Source organism: Schistocerca serialis, chromosome 12, assembly GCF_023864345.2.
Source record: "Schistocerca serialis cubense isolate TAMUIC-IGC-003099 chromosome 12, iqSchSeri2.2, whole genome shotgun sequence".
In the NCBI taxonomy this organism is placed as follows: domain Eukaryota; kingdom Metazoa; phylum Arthropoda; class Insecta; order Orthoptera; family Acrididae; genus Schistocerca; species Schistocerca serialis.
Window position 1 is genome coordinate 109,322,090 of NC_064649.1, and position 22,939 is coordinate 109,345,028.

The 22,939-nt window shown below is 40.9% G+C and overlaps 1 protein-coding gene across 7 annotated transcripts in view; it reads left to right on the forward strand.

Moving 5' to 3' along the window:
- The window catches only part of LOC126428302 (lysine-specific demethylase 4C-like), a 383,324-nt gene that overhangs the window by 199,987 nt on the left and 160,398 nt on the right, over nt 1-22,939 (forward strand). For all 7 annotated transcript variants that reach the window (XM_050090225.1, XM_050090224.1, XM_050090228.1 and 4 more), the window contains 4 exons: nt 9,415-9,542; nt 14,838-14,933; nt 16,743-16,925; nt 18,439-18,588. In XM_050090225.1, coding sequence (XP_049946182.1) covers nt 9,415-9,542; nt 14,838-14,933; nt 16,743-16,925; nt 18,439-18,588 — 557 coding nt within the window. The remainder of the gene's footprint in view (nt 1-9,414; nt 9,543-14,837; nt 14,934-16,742; nt 16,926-18,438; nt 18,589-22,939) is intronic.

Here is a 22,939-nt window from a genome sequence, read left to right on the forward strand (position 1 = left end):
TTGAAAAGGGTGTCACTAGACTACTGGCATTACATTTATTTCTTGTCATTGGACATAAACTAAAATTTGTGATGTTAGGAGACAGGGAGGGGATATGTGATCATCTATCTGTGGTTCGCATGGCTCGCCAACAATTGGTTGCTCATTACGAATCAGAAACGAGCTTCTGGGGGTCGTGTTTTCCCCCTGTTAGTTTCGGAAAAACGGCACTTGTTGATACATTGTTTCGGTCGATCGTGATAGTGTCCAGTAAAACCGCTGCCCTGCTGCCGTGTGTGGTCCGTCGAACCTTAGCAGGCAGACACGACGTCAGAATTATGTACCCGTCTTCACTGTTGATGTCGGGCTGCTCCAAGTTTTCAATTGTGTCTGTTTTTGTGCATGTGCACATCCGCAGTTGTCTAGCAAGTATTACTGCTTCTAGAAACATTATAGCCTGCCCACAATTGCGACGGTGCTCTGCTAGTGCCGATATGTTGTGCTGACCCGACCGAACGTGGCACTCACTTTCTGCTGTGCTTTTGCTAACGGGTCTTCCACTTTACCCAATGTAATCAGTGCTGCTGTCACACTACCTCCTGTACACCTGTGGCATTAAGGAATGTTACTGCATCATTGGTGGACCCTACCAGATCCTGAATCCTGTCGCAACTCTCGGAAACTGGGCAGATGTCACCGACGAAGCACCTATTCTCCTCAATTGCTAATGCCTTTGACGTAACGTAAGTGCATTGTTGGAAGCTGTTTTTTTACTTCTTTCTCTCCTCCTACTGAACTAAGCACTCCGTCTTCAGGCCACGAGTGGCCTACCGGGACCATCCGACCGCCGTGTCATCCTCAGAGGAGGATGCGGATAGGAGGTGCGTGGTGTCGTAGCACCACTCTCCTGGTCGTTATGATGGTATTCTTGACCGAAGCCGCTACTATTCAGTCGAGTAGCTCCTCAGTTGGCATCACGAGGCAGATTGCACCCTGAAAAGTGATCTCACGGGAACCGGTGTATGCACTGCGGCAAGGCCGTTGCCTACTGAACTAAGGAGATCCTCTTATTATTTTATTGTCATACCCATTGGCTCAGAAGGTGTTACGCAGCTCTTTAGATACTTATTCAGTATTGTTTTTGTCTGTGATAGGATGGGTTCAAGCTGTCATTGTGTGTAGGATAGTACACCTCTGAGCTGGATTATGATGGGATTTAGCATGCAGTTACCCGCTCATGGGTTTCTGTTAGACGTGTCTCAGGTGTCCATTGGAAGGTGTGTGGCCTCCACATCCAGGAATGGAATTGCATCATTACTTTTTGTTTTAACATTTCTTATGCAGGCTGTTAATATGCTGACGAAATTTATGAAACTCTGCTTTTTCATGTCGTTAAATGACGAGTGCGTTGTCGACATTTTACACCCGACATCGTGGACAGAATTGCACAAAGCTTCATGCAGTTTGCTCAAATTATTGCGTAAATGTGTCCTCTGACACTGGACAGAGGGAGCTACCCATCACCATTCCATCCATTTACTCAGAATATTTGTCATGCCAGGTTCAGTAGGGTTTTTGGTAAACATACCTGCACCCGATCACAGATATCGGGTGGTTTTCATTCCTGAATAATGCTGATAATCTCTTATGTTGTTACGTTGGTAAAGCTGACCAATACATCAGTGTGTTGTACATGCTGCTCCTGTGTAAGTTGAGCTAACTGAGTCGAATTTTTTACATACGATTCTGTGTGTCCCACGAGGGGACATAGTTTCCTACCCCGACACCTCACCAGACTGTAGGTATGCGTATCAATCCTATTAATGGTAGGCCCGAGGGGCAGCTTTCATTATAGATCTTAGGTACTCCATAAATTCTCTGTGTGGGTGGGACTTAGCTGATTAAACCACCTAAACGTAACATCTCTAGGGAAGGCCATCACAACCGTAGAAGAGCTTAGAGGTATGAAGACATAACAATTCTCCAGGCAGATAAAGGAAGTGCGATGTTTGCAGTGGATACTGTGCAATATGAATAAAAAATCATCTATTGTCAAGCGATCTCATGTACGTGGAACTTAAGAGTGATCTGATGGGGAAGATTAGTAAGAAGGTGTGAGCTCTAATCTGAGACACCAGAATCAATCAAGGCACAGTGAAAAGGCTCATGAAAGTCCCACAGACACCAAAAATTTGTGGAGTACGTAAAATCCTTAAGAAAAGCTGCCCCAGGTCAGCATATGAGAGACATCTACAGACGTTAAAGTAGCCTCTGGCGTGCCACAAGGGAGTGTTATGGGATCGCCGGCCGTCGTGGCCGAACGGTTCTAGGCGCTGCAGTCTGGAACCGCGCAACCGCTACGGTCGCAGGTTCGAATCCTGCTGCGGGCGTGGATGTGTGTGATGCCCTTAGGTTAGTTAGGTTTAAGTAGTTCTAAGTTCTAGGGGACTGATGACCACAGCAGTTAAGTCCCATAGTGCTCAGATCCATTTGAACCATTTGTTATGGGACCATTGCTTTTCACAATGTATATAAATGACCTAATATATAGTGTCGGAAGTTCCTTGCAGCTTTTCGCGGATGATGCTGTAGTATACAGAGAAGTTACAGCATTAGAAAATTGCAGCGAAATACAGTAAGATATGCAGCGGATAGGCACTTGATGCAGGGAGTGGCAACTGACTCTTAACATATACAAATCTAATGTATTGCGAATACATAGAAAGAAGGATCCTTTATATTATGATTATATGATAGTGGAACGAACATTGGTAGCAGTTACTTCTGTAAAATATCTGGGAGTATGCGTACGGAACGATTTGAGGTGGAATGATCATATAAAATTAATTGTTGGTAAGGCAGGTGCCAGGTTGAGATTCATTGGGAGAGTCCTTAGAAAATGTAGTCCATCAACAAGGGAGCTGGCTTACAAAACACTCATTTGACCTATACTTGAGTATTGCCCATCAGTGTGGGATCCGTACCAGATCGAGTTGACAGAGGAGTTAGAGAAGATCCAAAGAAGAGTGGCGCCTTTCATCACAGGGTTATTTGGTAAGCGTGATAGCATTACAGAGATGTTTAGCAAACTCAAATGGCAGACTCTGTAAGAGAGGCGCTCTGCATCGCGGTGTAGCTTTCTGTCCAGGTTTCGAGAGGGTGCGTTTCTGGATGAGGTATCGAATATATTGCTTCCCCCTACTTATACCTCTCGAGGAGATCACGAATGTAAAATTAGAGAGATTCGAGCGCGCACGGAGGGTTTCCGGCAGTCGTTCTTCTCGCGAACCATACGGGACTGGAACAGGAAAGGGAGGTAATGACAGTGGCACGTTAAGTGCCCTCTGCCACACACCGTTGGGTGGCTTGCAGAGTATAAATGTAGATGTAGAAACTGGTATATTGGTCAGCTTTGACATAAAGTCTCTCTTCGCCAACATACCAGCAGAAGAGATGATCGGCATCATTCAGATACTAATACCATTTGATATCCGTGATCTGGTATGATTTTGTTTATTGATAGCCTGTTTCATTTAAATAATATGAGAAAATGGACAGAGTGGCAGTAAGATCCTCCATCCTCTCCGATAGCTGCGGACGTCTTTATGCGAGCACTTGAGCAAACTACATTAAGCTTCCCACAATGCCTTCCACACTGTCAGCTGCAATATGTTAACAACACATTCATCATTTGGCTGCACAGAGAAGCAGAGCTGCAGAAGTTCCATCAGCATACAAACAACCGGTATAAGAAGATCCAGTTCATGCTAAAACAAGAAAGTAACATTGTGACTCTGACCCTTAGTGTGGAACTCAGTTGCACTCCCAGCAGAATACTGGGGCACAAGGTCTATTGCTAATCCACCCACAACATATGGGTCCTGAATCACAATGTTGTCCAACTCAGAAGTGTTCCATCCTACACACACTGACTGCCTGAGCCCACTGCATCAGTGATTAAAAGACTATCAAATAAAAATTGAAAGAGTTGCATTACACTTTCTGAGCCAGTGAATGTCAAGCTAAAACAATAAGAAAAGCTACTAAGTATAATAGGAACCCAGATACAGATAATGAAATAAAATAACAATTCCCGGTGGTCCACTGAGGGTTCAGTGATCGAGTAGGCTAGATGCCCTGCTGAAGAGGCATCGAGTCAGTTTTCCAGAGTGGCCACAGAATTCAGGATCTGGTAGAGTCCATTACGGACTAGTGGTGGACATAGTAAAAGTGTTCAGTGCCACAGGTGTCTACAAGATACACTGTAAATGCAGTGCTGTCTAACTGGGGGAAATTGGAAGGCCCGTTAGCACTCATATACTGTAATGAGAGCCCTGCATGTGGTTCGGCAGGACAATAAATCGGCACTAACAGAACATCACCGCAAGTGCGGGCAGGCTATTGAGTTTCGAGAAGCACGAATTCTGGCAAGACAGCCATGAGTATGTACACACAAAATAATAGAAGCAGTCAAAAATATGAAGCAGCCCGACAACATCAACATAGAAGTTTGTTACAGACTATCGACACTCCGGTTGCCAGCTATCCCACTATCCCGGGCTGAATGTGACCACATGGCTATGATTTAGCCAGACACTGCCACGACCAGCTAAACAAGTGGGGTGATCTACAGGAACCAACTGCTGTTCGTGAGACTCCAGGAAAAACCAGACTCTGTCCTGCTAAAATGTTAGAACTTAGTAATTTTCATGAGGACGCAATTTGGTGACATACGTATGACCGTTACATGCAGAAAGAGTAGCCCACCCGAAAGCTGCTTGTCTCACTGACAGATAGCGAGTTGTTTCTCAGACAGAAAACCAGCCTCTGAGTGATGCTAAAGAAGGTAGAGTTTTGATGGAAAATATTCTGCTCGAGCATAGGATATCATTGCCTGGAGATATTGTTCTCCGATAGAAGTGTGTTAGTGCAAATCTCACAAAGTTGTTTGGTTGGATGAAACGTTGGTAAATGCTGATCATTCCAGACCAATCGCGAGGACTGATGACACTGCACGAGAAATGTTGAAAGCTTCAGCTGTTGACTCATTCTTTTACATGCTGGAACAGTCAGTGGGTTTGTCCCCAATGCTTTATCATTCACATTGAAGAAATCTGGGTACTTCTCAGCAGAAATGAGGGCCAAGAAAATTAGAGAGCAGTTCAGACATTCATTGTTTCCATACATGGAATATAACTCCGCCATAATATTTGATTGTGCACCATATTATTCTGCTCAGTTAAACAAATTCCCCACATGCAGAAGCAGGAAGTGGGTCATAGTGGATGAGCTAGAGAGGAAGAGCATAGATTCATTTGATAGGGAAATGAAAAAGGCAGACATGCTGGAAATCGTGAGAGAGTATAAATCGTGTAATGTCACTTGGGACATTGATGAAATTGCAGAAGAAAATGGTCAAAAGCTTTGCACCTTCGACCATATCGTTGCCACTTTAATGCAGTAGAAGTCAAGTGAAATTATATATTGCAGACAGAAACAAAAGTTTCAGTTTAAAAGAGATTGAAATTTTAGTGCTTGAGATACCGGGCAGTATTATTCCTACAACATGGAACAGTATTGTCACACACATGTGGGACTATTTAGAAGAGATTAGGAGTCAATAGCAGCAGTAGTGAAGATAGTGATTTGACATAGGAGATGTGGCTAATGATGACACTCCCATTGAGGACTGTCAGACAATGGAAAATCCAGAATGGAATAAAAACAATGGTATGTTAAGTCAAACAATGAAAAATCCGTTATGGAATAATGACAATATTATGAAAAGGATAGATTGCTACTCACCATACAGAGGGGACGTTGAATTTGCAGACAGGCCTTGGCAGCCAGATTCAGTGATCCTGTGTCTGTGAGTTGTGTTTGTGTGAATGTGTGTGTGTATATGTCGTCTTATTCAGAAGAAGGCCTTTTTTGTTTGGCAGTCTTTTTGTTGTACCTGTCTGTGACTCAGCATCTCCTCTTTATATTGAGTAACAGTCTATCCTTTATACATTATTGTCACTGAAGATTGTGGTTTTGTATGCCCTTTCATGAGATGCAGGTTAGAATCCCCCTACGCAGCAAAATATGCACTGAAATGCAGAAACATTGTAATTTTTCCTTTATCTCGACATATATTTACAAACATTAAATTCTTTTTAATTCCGAAAAAAGTGTGTTTCAGTCCCCCGAAGGTTATTAGCAGTTTTTCACACTTCAGTAGTATTATACTGCAAAGGCTCCCTGTGTGACATCCACAGGCGGGTGACTGACTAGACATAACAAACACCCCCGTAGCAGCATTGGCATCACAGCCATCGATTGTGAGGGTCCTTCCCCCCCCCCCCCCCCCCTCCCCTCCCCCTCCCCTCCCCCTGAGGAACTCTTTTTGCAACTCATCCAAAATTCCAGTTTATTTTATTATTTTAAGTATTTTATAAGATAGTGCAGCATGTCATCTGAAAGGATTTTAATAGGGTAGACACAGACTGTGGGAGCCTACATAGTTATATTGCTTTAATGGTTCTTATACATTTCAATGCATCTGTTTCAAGAGACAATCCTCTCATCATCAGGTTGTTTACACTCAGTTTGTGGCATTATTAAATAAAATAAAAACATGCATTCTTTGTTAAAATTTATAATACTGACTGTTTTTAGCAGTTTATATCTTAATGTAATTGGATATATAAGAAGTCTACTCACCAAGTGACAGCAGGAGAACACACATAAAAAAGTTATTATGCATGCAAGCTTTTGGAGCCAACGGCTCCTTCTTCTGGTAGAAGGGGTGAAGGGGAAGGAAAAGGACTGATGAGGTTTAGTAGAAGGGGTAGAGTTTTGAAAAGTCTCCCAGAACCCTAGATCAGGGGAGACTTACCAGATGGCATGAGAAGGAAATTACACTCGACAAGATTTGAAAACCTCAGACCTTAAAGGTGGAAGACAGGGTAATATGCTAAAGCAGAGATAACTCCTAAAACATTGTACATGAGTTCATAAGAGTCAAAAGCTAGGTGCATTGTGTGTGAGAGGTATAGGAAAAGGGGTAGATTTTGTGGGGAAGTCCCCCTGAACTGTTGGTCAGGGCAGACTTACCGTATGGAATGAGAAGTACAGTCCTTTTCCTTCACCCTTTTTCCTCCCCCTTCAACCTTCCAACCCTTCTGCGTGAAGGAGGAGCCACTGCCAATCACAACAGTTTTTTATGTGCATGTTGGTGAGTAGATTTTTTATCTATCCAATGAAATAAGTTTATATCTTAAGATTTTTAATAATTGTAGAAGAAGTAGAAGAACCACAGTGTGTCATCCGGCACTAGCATTTTGATAATACTGATTCTTTGGGTAAGAGGTACCATTTGTTATAGTTTGTTAGTAATAATTATATGCATTCAAACACTTTAATGGTACACTATACAATTCAACGACACGTTTCAAGAGACACTGCTCTCACAATGAGGTTGCTATCACTCTTCAGTGTATGATGTACTATTAAAGTGGGTGGATGCAGATAATTATTACCAATAAAGTATAACAATCGCTGAATCACAACCGAGGAATGCACAGTATTAATTTTCCATGTTGCTAGCTCAGATTTCCAGAACTAGTGGACCGGATGTTATTAATATAATTGCTAGCCACATAATTTTAATAAATTGTATACATGCAGTATAGTGCTTTATTAACATGTGCCCAATATGACTATCACTTACTGAACGTCTGTATTCACAGAAATGACTTCTGATGATAGATTTGTCAACCTTCTTATGCTGTAATCACCTTCTTCATGATACCAGCTGCATTTTTACTTACATATTACTGGAAAGAAAGAGAGAGAGAAAAAAAAACTTTATATGCGCAACATGTGAAAAAACTTTCTTCATTCTGGACTTTACATGTAGGTAAAGAACTATAATCTCACACAACTAGAAAACAAAATTAACACACCAAAGAAATATTAATAATTGTCTCAGCAGAAAAGTGGAAGTTGAAAATGAAATCCCATAGAGCTAGAACCCCCCCCCCCTCCCTCCCCTCCCGCTCCATTTATTCCTCCTGATTATTTTCTGCTGTAATTGCACTCAAGCATCCTACCGAATAATTCTATGTCATTCAAATTGTTCTTAATGATTAAAATACCTCCATTCTGTTGGGATTAATTTGATTTTCTATTTACCTATAGCATACAAGGTGGTAGTGGACCCACCCGGATAGCCGTACACATTAAAGTGCTGCTTCCGGGATGGGGAGATGTGCCAGACCCAGATCGAATCTGCCCAGTGGATTAACTATGAGGGTCAGTTGCCGACAGCCTGGATGTGGTTTTTAGGCAGTTTCACACATCCTACTAGGTGAATACCAGGCTGGTATCAAAGTCCCACCTCATTTACATGATTTGCAAATATTTATAAGATTTTTGCCCACTCTCACATGGGTAACACTATACACAGACATTTGGGGTACACATGTAGACATTTCCCATGCGGGGTGGAGAGTGGATTAACAGTGTGGAAGGATATCTGGCCACCCCTTAAACTAACCGTGCCAAATCCATGAATAACAATGCTGATTCTGTGCTGATGCGAGACAAAATCACAAGAAGAAGATGATGATGATACAAAGTGAAAGTGGCCGTGATAAAGTGTAAAAGCAAAGCTGTAATAGAATCCACCCTGTTATCAGAATGAAATTTTCTCTCTGCAGCGGAGTGTGCGCTGGTATGAAACTTCCTGGCAGATTAAAATTGTGTGCCGGACCGAGACTCAAACTCAGGACCTTTGCCTTTCGCAGGCAAGTGTTCTACCAACGGAGCTACCCAAGCATGACTCACGCCCTGCCCTCACAGCTTTACTTCTGCCAGTACCTCGTCTCCTACCTTCCAAACTGTACAGAAGCTCTCCTGCGAACCTTGCTGAACTAGCACTCCTGAAAGAAAGGATACTGCGGAGACATGACTTAGCCACAGCCTGGGGGATGTTTCCAGAATGAGATTTTCACTCTGCAGTGGAGTGTGCGCTGATATGAAAGTTCCTGGCAGGAGAGCTTCTATAAAGTTTGGAAGGTAGGAGACGAGGTACTGGCAGAAGTAAAACTGTGAGGCGGGGCGTGAGTCGTGCTTGGGCAGCTCAGCTGGTAGAACACTTGTTCGTGAAAGGCAAAGGTCCTGAGGTCGAGTCTTGGTCCAGCACGCAGTTTTAATCTGCCAGGAAGTTCCACCATGTTTTACTGGACCATCCATGTTATATTAGTTTTTCTTCTGCAGACACTTATACATACATGCACTTGCATTTTGAGTGCTTTAGTCACCCATTACCTTATTATTACTCCCAACCCTTCCGCCTCCAGAACCAATCGATCCCACTTATACAGTCCAGTAACGATTTACTTGGAGGTGACAGTATATTATAAGTTGCATTTTCTGATTTATCTGCAGGTCCTGGATTCATGAAGGAGATGCAGCACTCGGCGCCGGCAGATATGGCCCTGGAGCGTGCTTTCAATGCATACTGGAGCGAACAGTACCCGCACTGTTCCCTGTGCACTGTTTTGCTGCACACAAAGGTATGAAACACAAGCGCACTGGCATTCTTCCTTACAGTAGCCTCCTATTATACATACTGTACAGATGGAGAACGGAGAACTGTAAGTAAACATCGACAACAGGGTTCCCACGAGAGAAGTTCTATTCTCACATTATAGAATTCCTTGACATCCTAGTAGACTGAGAGCTACAATGAAGGTTATCAAACTCCAGTATTCAGATGAAATGTTGTTATGGTGAACTCATATGAAGCCCTCCAAGCAATTATGAATGTACTCTATGAGGTACACATGAGCGTCTGCTTAGTTGTCAGTATCAGGCAAACAAAATTTTTGCATCAACCTTTACCAAGTACTGACCTTAGAGATCATTGGTGGAATTCTGCCAAATGTCAAGCACTTTCCTTACTGCAAGTCACCTCTCGACTAATGCAAATATTGATTCCGTATCATATAAGACATGGTAGTGTGGCTTTATGCTGTTTGCGGGATATGTCGTCTGACAACTGCGACCTCAGCACTTGGTAGCTCTCTGTCTACCAGACCGTCACTATACCAACGCTCACTTGTGAATGCGGGACCTGGATCACCTTGTAAGGCATCTGAAGATCCTCAGAAAATATTGTTAGCAATGCTCCAGGTGAATGCTGCAATTGATGTGGCAAAAGTGGCATACCTGTAATATACTTTATTCAAGTGGTTGGCTGGCAATGTTGAAGTGTACTCTTTGAAATGATAACTGTTTATTACAAGAACCAAAATATATGCAACTTATGAAATTTAATGTCCACACAACTATGCTGTCTCCATTCACCATGCTTGTCGGACTATTTATGACTGTTCACAGTACTTCAAGCAACAGTGGCAGACTAAGATCTGACAAGTGGAACTGAAGGTAAGAGCTAGAAAACCTCGTGACCAACAACTCGCAGCAACCTGTGATTCTGTTGGACAGAATGTGCCCTCACTGTAGTAGAAAATGTACTTGTGGAATTGGTCTCCTCAGCAATTCACGAACTCCTAATGGACAACGGTTCTGGTTGAAGACAAAGAAAAATAGTCATTAACAAGGGAGTGTGTACAATTATGATCATGCTGATGGTAGGAATCCTACGCAATTTTAGTTTGTCTGTGACCTGTAGTCATGACGGATTCCAATAAGACAGCTTTCCTGATGGCAGGAATGATTAATTGAGAACGAGGCTGCTACTGCAAAATTAGTTGCATTAAACAAAACATAGATACATGAAATGAAAACAAAGTGTAGCTGCATAAAAGCAAGAACTTTAAACAATGAGAAATCCAGGATGGCTACTCACCTTATAGCGGAGATGCTGAGTCACAGATAGGCACAACAAAAAGACTGTCACACAATAAGCTTTCAGCCAACAAGGCCTTTGTCAAGAATCAGAAATAGAGAACAGACACGTACGTGTGCCCACACCACACACACACACACACACACACACACACACACACACACACACACTCAAGCAAACGCAACTCACACACACAACTTTTTGTTGTGCCTACCTCCAACTCAACATCCCTGCTATACGGGGAGTAGCAACTATCCTTTTCATAAAACAAGAACTTTATCAGCTACAGACCTGCCAATAAAATTCTTCTTGAAAAGTAACAATATTGTGGAAAGGAAAGTTGCTACTCACCATATAGCGAAGATGCTGAGTTGCAGATAGGCACAACAAAAATACTGTCACAAATAAATAAAGCTTTCAGTCATTAAGGCCTTCGTCAACAGTAGATGTAGACACGCACTCTCTCTCTCTCTCTCTCTCTCTCTCTCTCTCTCTCTCTCTCTCTCACACACACACACACACACACACACACACACACAGCGTGCGCGCAAATGCAACTGTCACATATGACCACAGTCTCAGGGAACTAAAATCTGTCTGTGTGTGTGTGTGTGTGTGTGTGTGTGTGTGTGTGTCTTGTTAATGAAGGCCTTAATGGCCAAAAGCTTCATTTATTTATGACAGTCTTTTTGTTGTGTCTATATGCGACTCAGCCTCTCCGCTACGTGCTGAGTAGCAACTTTCCTTTTCATAATATTGTTACATTCCATCCTGGATTTTTCATTGATCTCCTTCAAAAGTAATGGAAAAGATTGTGTGCATGAATCAGGGTCATTCACATAGATACAGAATTTCTCGGCCAATAATTTTTGTTTACAGCATGGCCTCTTCTAGGTTTCGAGACTCATTCAACAATTAAACAGAAAAATAGCTGTACAGCAATAGTAGCTGATGAAATCAATACAATTTTTTCTCTTATTTTTCCACCTGTTGTCACACAGATTGAAGTGATGTTGGCAGTAATGGAGATTGCTGTATCATCGTTGTCTATGTATCTGAATTTGAGAACAGGCTAGTTGATCATGCCGGTCAGGTTATGAACGTATTAGAGAGTGCATTGGACAAAGTGGGAAATGCATGTTTTGGGATTATCTTCCCAGGAGGGTACTTATCCCTGATATAGAAATGGCTACAAAATGAGTTGCATTAAGTTCTGGACATACCCTGCACCGCTGACAAACAACAGAGTTATACTGCTGTGGCTGCGATTGCCCACGCCAAGATATCCACAGTCGGTACTGTGTGAGACACTCCAACAGTTACTGCTCTCATCACTAAATACAGTTTTACACTACTCACGTCTCATGCTGCATCATCGGAGGTGGGCTGTACTGTGAAGAAGTGAGAGAGCAAGTATGGCAAGCTACAGGTTTTCTTGTGTAAGGGTGAGTAGAAGGTACACGAGTTTGGCAATAAAAAATTAAAAGTCAAGACATTTGTAACCCCCTGCTACCCACAAAATAGGTAATTTTCATATCCTGAAGAATGGGCTCTGTCACATCTGCAGGCTTCAACCGCAGAATTTTCACAGAACCTTTGTGACCTCCCAGAGCTTCTCTGAGTGGTCCAAGGACACAAAAATTTCAGGTACATAGGCCTGGCCTACAGGGAGCATGCTCAGTGTTTCCCAGCTGAGCCCAGCCAATTTTTGTTCTGAAAGAGCTGATGTATAGGTGCATGTATTGTCTTGCAGAAGAATCTCTTCTCTCATCAACAAGTTGCTTCATTTATGGTGAGTTCACTGTCTGGCATCACCCAAAACTTCACAGTGGTATGCAGCATTTACACTGAAGTGCTAAAGAATATTCAGTCTGATCAAAGAGGCCCAGTGTTTTCCTATGCAAGGAGATGGTTTGTAAACACAAAGTCAATACTCAATGACATACTAAGTCATTTGTGGTAGGATTGACATAGCGTGAAATTGTTCGAATGAGCATATCAGCTGTACAAAAGTATTTTGTCTTTTGAATAACAGGAACTTTCATTATTCTTTCTAATTTTTATTGTTTTTCAATGTAGGACAAAAAGACACTGTAAAATCTGTGATAAAAGATCTGATCAAAGATCTGTGAGCCTTTCTTGCACCCATATATGTGTTGAAGCCATCCAGTAATGAACTTCCTCAAGTCTAAATTGATTGTTCAGATGGACAGTAAAATTATTTAAACATTATAGCATTTTATTGACTGTTAACTGGTTTACCTAATCACAATATTGAGAAACTTTACATGTATTCGGCCATTGATGGCTTAAAGGAGAAGATTTTGTGAGATAATTTCAGTCTTAACCAAAAAGTACTGGTTAGTTATTGTATACCTGTTTTGATAAATGTCATGAGATTATGTATCTGATATTTTTCACCGTAATCACTTCATTTCATTGTGTGTCTGTTGGTCTCATACCCATCAATTCATTCATTTCGTTTCATTTCAGTGAACCCGATTCAGTCAACTGAATGATTTGAATCACAGTTGGGGTTTGTAGACATCTGTTGAAGCAACTGTGGGTACTGGGTCAAGTGAAACTACATTTATAATTTGTTGTCAACAAATTTGATTTTAAGGGAATATAGATACCCACACATACAATAAGGGAAAATTTCTCCTGGATCGCCGTGCGGGATTAGCCGAGCGGTCTAAGGCGCTGCAGTTATGGACTGTGCGGATGGTCCCGGCAGAGGTTCGAGTCCTCCCTCAGGCATGGGTGTGTGTGTTTGTCCTCAGGATAATTTAGGTTAAGTAGTGTGTAAGCTTAGGGACTGATGACCTTAGCAGTTAAGTCCCATTAGATTTCACACACATTTGAACATTTTTCTCCTGGATCCATCAAGTGAATTTAATTTTGGTAGGAAAATGCACAACATTCTCTTCTAATTTGCTCACCATAGTACTGTTTCATCTTCTTAAAGTCTTTCATTCTAATAAAGAATTCTGGAGTGCAAAGATGAGATGGAGTGATTAGTAGACATACAAGCTGTATCAAAGATTATATGAATCTGTGGTATCTGTTCTTTTTTCTTCTTCATAATTTCTTTCGTTCTAATAAGAAATTCTGGAATACAAAGTTGAGGAGTCAAACGATCAGTAGACATGCAAGCAATGCTGAAAATTATGTCCAAAGAACAGATGCCACAGATTCGTATAACTGATTTGCCTGAAATGGCAATGAATCCACCAGCTTCAGTGCACACACACAATTACAGCCGACCTCCCATGGGAATCAAAGTAATGAGCATGGAGGATGTGTATAGGTATTGCAGATAGGTGCCTCTGGGTAGAAATGTGGGTCAGCCGAGATGCGTGCCGAGACAATCCTTGCAATTGCGATAAATTCTATGGCCGGATGATGCAGCTGCATAGTAAGCAGGATATTCTGGGTTGAATATCAGTCTGGCATACATTTATACTCGTCACCACTGATTCCGCATGAAGTCCCGATGTAGCTGATATGAGTAGTTCCTGTCCTTCCTCCGCCCTCTGCCTTCAGTTTACATAGTATTGAAAATTGTACTAAGCTTTGAATAGTGTCCTTCTGGCAGAGTTAGCTAATACAGAATACACACGACTAAATTATCCTATTCGATTACAGCACAAGAATAATGTAGTCGGCCAGGTCAATGGCCCTGTGGGTGTGTATGTATTTTCTGTATGAGATAGCTGCTTCTGAGAGCGTAGCAGCGCTTTCAGTCTCGATTTTATGACTATCAAACACCCGACACCTTAACTATATTTTAAGAGATTACTTTTACTCCTTCTAATGACTTTGACATTGACGAGACATTTAATTTTAATCTTAGATTTTTACATTTTTGTGTGTATTATTTCACTTTGGGGAATTTTGTCTTGTGCTGTGTCAGCTACAAAATATAGAACCATATCAAAAATGGTTTTTTTCATTGTGGATCATCTTTATAATTTTCACCACTTTCTTCTTTCAGTGCTGTTCAGGTGACATAAACTTAGACGAATGGAAGAACAGTCGGACAGTGACGAAACCGTATGTGAGTCCAGTATGGTTTCCAGAGCGTAGTAAGGTAAATAAGTAATGAATTTCATTGCAGATTGTACATTCTTATGTGATATATTTCTTGCTGAATTATTATACAGGACGTTTAAGAAAGAATAAACGTATTACAAAGTATTATGTTGTCAAAACTATTGGTAGTTGTGCCATGGCTCGGTTATTGCAGGAATGAATACATTGTTTAGTTTATATTCCTTGCTGTTAGATGTCAGATTTATTTTGTTTGCTTGGTATCCATTTCATCACATGTTGCAAAATGGCTGAACCCATTGAAAAATTTCTTCTTTTCAGTAGTTTCTCCTATCACAAAGGTTAGGCCTAATTATTTGTTTAAATAATGAAATTAATAGATATAGTCACACAAGCAATGCTTTTGACAAACCTGATAATTATTTTGGAATTAATTAAGAGCTGGCTTTGCGGATAGGTTTTTGAATGGAGCCAAATAAATACTTTAAGTATCCTAGTAGTTCTTCTTCCAGATGTTTATAATCATTACTCAATTTATATTTGTTTGTAAGTCAACAATAGAATCTAACTCATGAAATAATTACTGATTTTACCCTATAACAAAAGGAATTAACTAGGAATAGTCCAAATAAATTAGAAAATTGATAACATACACAAAACTAAGCACAAAATTAGGTCCGGTGCTATATTCCTTAAAACTGAGGGCCAGCCTTTCTCTTTTGTGGAAATGCAGAATGTACCCATGTATGTTAAAGGCAATTAGGCAAAAAAGTAAATAAAATGAATTTAAAGAGACAGGTGGCAAAACAGGAGAGGAAGTAAAAAGATCCCAGCTGGCTTTGTCACAACTGGAGTCACCAAGAGCATCGGTTTGGTCACCAAAAAGCTGGCAACTTGGCACTTCTCAGCTGGCCCATTCTGCTCTTTTTTCGATCAATGCATAATTCAAATTGATCATTTGTTGTCTGTAGCGGTTAGTATTCACAGTTTCACCGGGTTTTAGAAGCTCATGATACACCACACCTTTCTGATGCCACCAAACACAGAGCATTGTCTTCTTGCCGAATCGATCTGGTTTTGCAGTCGATGTTGATGGTTGTCCCGGATTAACCCATGATTTTTCCCACTTATGAGTCTTAAAATAAATCCATTTTTCATCACCAGTAACAGTTTGATGCAAAATTGATTTTCTTTCATGTCTTTGAAGCAAAATTTGACAAATAGTTTTTCGGTTTTCCATCTGTCTTTCATTCAATTCATATGGTACCCCTTTCCCACACTTTTGGATCTTTCCCATAGCTTTCAAGCGGTCAGAAATTGTTTGTTGTCCAACATTTAGCATTGCTGTCATTTGCTTCTGACTCAAAGTATCATCTTCATCCAATATTGCTTGCAATTCGGCGTCTTCGAAGAACTTTTTCGGTGGTCTTCCATGTTCTTCATTTCTTACATCAAAATCATTATTTGTGAACCATTGAAACCATCTTTTGCATGTTGCTTCTGATAGAGCATGATCACCATATGCCTTAACAAGCATTGGATGTGACTCTGCAGCAATTTTTTTTTTCAAATGAAAACAAAAAATTAATGCTTTCTGCAAATCATCACTTTCTGGTACAAAATTCGACATTGTTAACACGATGAAAACATATGATGTTGTTTGTTCCATGACTTGATCTATACTAAATATCTTTGACATACAAATAAAAAAAAAAAAAAAAAAAAAAAAAATTAAGGCTCGTTCACAACAATTGTTCCCTATCGACACATTTGTATCTTAACGCTCATTTCATACCGGTACACCTGGTATACTTTTTAAACAAGACAGTCATGAACATTATTATTCCAGGAGATGGAGTCACGGCGCTTCTTCGACTCCCACACGGGTGTGAAGGTGCTGCTGACATGTGTTGAGTGTCAGCTGTGTGTGCACACAACGTGTTACGGCACCAGTGAGCAGCTCCCAAGTGCAGCGGGCAACATACGCGGCAACTGGCGCTGTGAGAGGTGTCTCTTCGGCTCCCTCGGTTCGGTGAGTTGTACTCCTGATCCAGAAATGTACTATTCAGAGTTAGCAGCCAAAAGTGCCGCAGGACTGTGGTTGCCGTGAATCTCTGAATAATAAAGCACAGCTCTTAGTGGTATCTGGGTTGCAGGAAAAATCCAGAATAATTCGTTTCACATACTGTTGCTTTTAAATAGACTGACAAATCAGTCAAAACGGACACAGCAGAAGACTTGCATATAAACAGTTTATTTATAAAGAAATTTGATGGAAATGATGTTGTTATCTCTAGATCTCTAAGAGACTGTATTGATGTACATATTTGAAATATGAAGGCTATTCATAAATTAACCTCTGTTTGGTTGCTAAAAGAAGAAAATAAAAACTGATAATCATTTTGTATATACATGTCTGTACTTACATGTTGACATTACTTCTGCACATAGTTACCACCCAATTACAACATTTGTCATACCATGGTGCCAGCTTCTTTATCCCTTCATTAAAGAATGGGGTTGCCTAGTGCTTCTTAAAAGCTTCGTCGATCTCACCGTCGGTCGTGAAGTACTCGGTAGCCGGTCAGGCCTTTATCTTTGGGTCCTGAAAGTCATGTTCTGATTGCAGGGAGAGTACTGAAAAATCTCCCAGCCAAAAAGTGAGAGTTTTTCCTCTGTTCCATTCTCAGTAGGGGGCTGCACATTGACGTTCAGAGTTTTCTGAGGGTCTCACAACAAAAATGTGGTGTCACAGTATTCTCACATGCTACTCTCATGTAATCATATGAAATTCCTTTGCAATTCCAAAAAACTGTAATGATTATTTTATGATCAGACAGTGTCTGTTTGAATATTTTGGACTGTTCCTTAGTTTCTGATTTTCATACTACACTTGTGTCTTGTCCATATTTACAATTCTGTTCAGAAATTCCTTCCTTTCTTCTCGCTAGAGCTGAAGGAGTGTAGGGCCAAACCCATTCTTTCACTTTTGTGACCATCGGCTGGACACTATTATCCACTTTGCACTAACCTTATGGTAACTCAGCATCTCTGTGACAGTCTTAAAAAATGTCGTTTGCAAAGTATGAGTTACATCTTTGGAATGATTAGAAAATTTGAACTGAAACACTTCATGCAAATTCACTAGTTACATCTGAATCTGACTGCTGACCACTTTCATTGTGCACATTCTTGTGCCCAGCATCAATTTATGTGCACCATTCTCTCAGAACACTATCACTCATAACACCATCCCCAGACTCACTACACAGTCAATGACGAATCCGGTGGCATCGACTCCTCCCACTCGCATGGAGCGAATGACAGAAGTACCTCACAGCTCATGGGAGACACTATAACACAGTCTGTTTTGGCCTCTTACTGTCACTTTTTCTGAGCACATGAGTGTCACAAAACTGTGAGCATTAGTTTATTTTTAATAGCCAATTGGAGGTTAATTTATGAATTGATCTGGAACCCAAATGGAAACTGTCCGGCAGATGACAAAGGTCACCCAGTAAAAATAAAGTGTCATGTCGTTGCAGGTTTGTTCACTGTGCAGTATGCGTGGCGGAGCATTACGTCGCACCGACTCAGGGGCCTGGGTGCACCTGCTGTGTTCGGCCGCTCTGCCCGGCGTGCCATTCCACGATGCTCTGGATGTGAGGGGCATCAGTCTGTATGCTAGGCATCTGGTGAGTTACAAACTGATTCTAGGGAATACATATGAAAGCGATCAAAATTAGACGATCCACAGATCTACATCTACACACGCACTGCACGTGCTACCTTCTCGTGTGTGGTTGAGAGTACCTCTTCTACCACAGACTGCAGCTCGTGGTCTAGTGGCTAGCATTGCTACCTCTGGATCATGGGGTCCCGGGCTAGATTCCCGCCCAGGTTGGGGATTTTCTCTGCCCGAGGACTGGGTGTTTGTGTTGTCGTCATTATTCCATCATCGTTCATGAAAGTGGCTGGATTTGGACTGTGTACAGATTGAGAATTGTACGGGAGCTGATGACTGCACAGTTGAGCACCCCACAAACCAAATATCATCATCATCATCATCTTCTACCACAATCATTGTCCCCCTTCTCTGCCATTTACAAATGGTACCTGAGTAAAAAAAAACTGTCTGTGTACCTCCGTGTGAGCTCTACTTTCTTTGATTTTCTGCTCGTGGGAGGAAGTAATATTTCTGCCAACTCTTCTCAGAAGTATACCCTCAGAAGCTTGACAGTAATTCTGTCCAGGACACACAATGCCTCTCTTGTAGTGTCTGCAACTCGAATCTGTTGAGCATCTATGTAACGCTCTCACACCGCCAGTACAATCTCTTGATGAAACGTGTTGCTCTTCGTTGGATCTACTGTGTTAATCCTACTCAGTACGGATCCGAGACTGATGAACGGTACTCAAGAATTGGTCAAACAAGAGTTTGTAAGGATCTCAATGTGTGGATGAATTATATTTCCTGAAGACTCTTTCAATGAATCTCACCTTGGCATCTGCTTTTCCTACAATGAACTGTATGTGTTTGTGCCACTCTCTTTCACTCCAGACACTTACTTCGAGATATTTTACACTTGTTGCTGTTTCCACTGAGTTTTCACCAATAATGTAATCAAACTGTAATGTAAAATTTTGATGAGTACTGGGTCTGTAGCCAGCTAGAAATTTTCTAGTGACCTAATTCCACTTCATGCTGTTAAAATATTATTTATTGCAACTGCAGTTTTGACTCGTGTTCGTTGTCGAGTATTCTGAAAGCAGTCACCAAATAAAATACACGTAATTACAAAATTGCCAAACATTCAAAAATGAAAATTTCAAAGCTATTTACATGGAATAGTATAACCCACTCACTAACATAAAACTGTGACATGCTGGAATACAGTTATCAGCAGTATAAAAGCAAAAGCATGTGGCGGTGTAAATTCATCCATTGTTCATACGATCAAAAATCCAGGACGGAATAATGACATTATTATGAAAAAGATAAGATTGCTACTCACCGTATAGTGGAGATGGTGAGACGCTAACAGGCACAATGAAAAGACGGCTAAATCAGTAAGCTTTTGGCCAAAAGGCCTTCTTCAGTATTAGAAAACATACACACATACATTCATGCAAACACAACTTACACATACATGTAACCACTGCCTCTGGCTGCCAAAGCTGTTCCATACACTATATGAGGGACATATTAGAAAACTGGTGAAATAACAACAGATATAATAAACATTTAAATCAGCAATGTTGGAAAAGGCAGATTGCTACTTACCGTAAAGAAGACATGGTAAGTTGCAGACAGGCACAATTAAAAGACACTCACATAAAGCTTTTGGTCACAGCTTTCATCAGCAAAAGAGAGACACACACAAACACACCATTCGTATAGAAAAGTAAGCAACCTCACGCACACAAGACCGCCATCTCCGGCATCTCGAACCAGAATGAAACTCTTGTGTTACACAAGCAGCAATCTAGAGCAGCAGGGAAGGGGAAGGGATAGTAGTGTACAGGTGGTGAGAGAGACAAACGCTGTCTGGTGGAGTGTTCAGGGACTAGACTGCCGACAGGTACAGCGTCAGGAGATTGTGGGGCAGGGAGACGGGGAAAAAGGGAGTGAAAAAGGAGAGGAGCGGCGAAAGATGGGTGGGATTATTGTACAGTACATCCCGTATTATATTTGTGTATATTGTTGTATGTATGTGTGTCTATATTGTACTGGAGGTGCAATTAATTGAGGAAAGAAAGCAATTAAAATTGAAGTAATTATAATTTGAAGCTAACAGAGATGCGCCAACGTCTGACTTTGTGTCTACTGCTCTGTGCTGAGATAGTTTGTGTTGTGTATAAGCAAAAACACTCTTACTAATGCTTGAAACTATCATTTACTAGAGTACAGATTACTGTTCTTATCACACCTCCACGGTCTTACAGAACATGAGCAGATGTCATTCAGTGTACGTCAAAAAATGTCCAGTGATAAGTTTTTATCCTAAAAAGAATAATAACTCTGTGGTGGTGAAATCTCATCGATCTCATCAAGCAAAAGCAACTGCCAGTACCATGTGGTCACCTGTAAAACTTTTGCTTTTCATAAATAGGAACTTTTACAGGATTCTCGGCTACAGATTCTGTGCGACTCGGTCCACATTTGGTTATACGATACATAGCCATTTGCAGATATTTCTATCAATAACAGGAAAGTCTTCTAAATTCTCTTGACCGTGCTTGCAGATCCACACACAAACATCATCAACCAAATGTCCGAAGTTCCTATAGAAGCTTAGCACAATTTACTTCCTCAAAATTCACTTCAGAAAAAATTGAGATTGATTGAATTTCCTTATATTCCTATGTAGGTTTACAGTGACAAAATCTCAGATCTCTTTCTCTTTCTTTATACCACTCTATACCAGATTATCTTTTACAAAATGGTGCTTAACAACTGACAATTATGTGCATCTGAGTCCCGTAAGTCTCTATATTGACACTTCTCTATAGCCAGTCCTCATCTCCAATCACAGAATTTTTATTATAGCCAACTACGTGCCACAGAGTGACCCTGTTTCTCAGAGTAAATGCATTGCTCCCGTATTTTATCAATTTCAGCTTTAGCAATAGAAGGTTCATTGGCTTGTCAGCTGATTGGGGCAGCTTTAAAAAACTAAACAAATAAAATACCTCAGACTAGCGTGGATTTGGCTGGGATATTATAGTTGGCAGAGGGCAGCAAATAAACAGAGTGGGAGATGAGAATGGCGAGGAGATGATAGGACAGAGGGGGTTGAAACTATTGGGTGGAGGTTGTGGGGACAGTATGTTACTGTAGGTTGAGGCTGGAATAATTGCATGAACTGAGAGAGTGTTGTAAGGATAACTCCCATCTGCACAGTTTAGAAAATCTGGTGGTGGAGGAAAGGATCCAAATGGCTCGGGTAGTCCAGATGGTATAGGATTGCTCTGAAAACCGTACAGGACACGTATTTATCTATTACAATATGACTCGGAGTTGTTTTGAATGCCAACAGGTTCGCGACACCGTACTAGGTATAATACTGTATTGTGTTTCTCCACCCAATGTAGCCCTGGTGCAGGCAGTCACTATTTTACCCAACATAGCATTAATATGTTTTTGAGGCCTTCTTATCACATTCGAGAAACATCGGGCTCAGACTTTTCATTCATTCTGTGATATGTTTCCTTTTGCTTCTCCATGAGATGGGAAGATTGCCTGCTGAAAGCTTTTGAGAAGGTTTTGCACATTTGTGGTGTATTTGTACACTAGATACATATACTTATCATTTGATTAGCATACAAGTCACATGTTATAAATGTATAATGTCAAATTTTAATAAAATTTGTGCAGATATGTTTATTGACTTGCAGATCATAACAAAGTAACGGGTTTATTGCTCTTCAGCTTCATTCATGTTAAACTGCAACTAATGAGGGGCAACAATATTTTAACATTAATATTACTTTTACTGCAGATAAACAGCTACGTTTACATAATAAAGTTGACAAATGTATCTTGTTTAGAATTTCAGTGCATCCCTCATGGAATCTTTTTCTTAGTAGTAACATTTCTGCAGTGGAGTAACATGTAACATCCCATCCCTTTTTCTTCAGTGCACAATTTTAGATTTCTGAATATTTAAAATAAGTTCCCAATCTCTGCACAATTGTGAAATCTTATCGAGAAGAGAAATGGCACCTTCTGACTGAATTACCACGAGTCTGATCAGAAACTTCCTTTGATACCCCATTTGATTGGGCTTTCCTTATTAAGCATCCATGTGGTGCCATGTCAATATAATTTTTGGAAGTTAAGAAATGCTGGATTCATCCGTTTGCCTCGAAGCACGGCTTTTGGTATGGCACATGAGAAGAGACCAAATCACATTCCGCTTGGCTGATGTTTACAGAATCTTTGTCAGTTTGCACAGGGCATGTTCTGAGATTCTACAACAGGTAGACGTCAATGATATTATGAGGGTGATTCGAATGAAAACATGAAAAGTTCTATAAAATTTC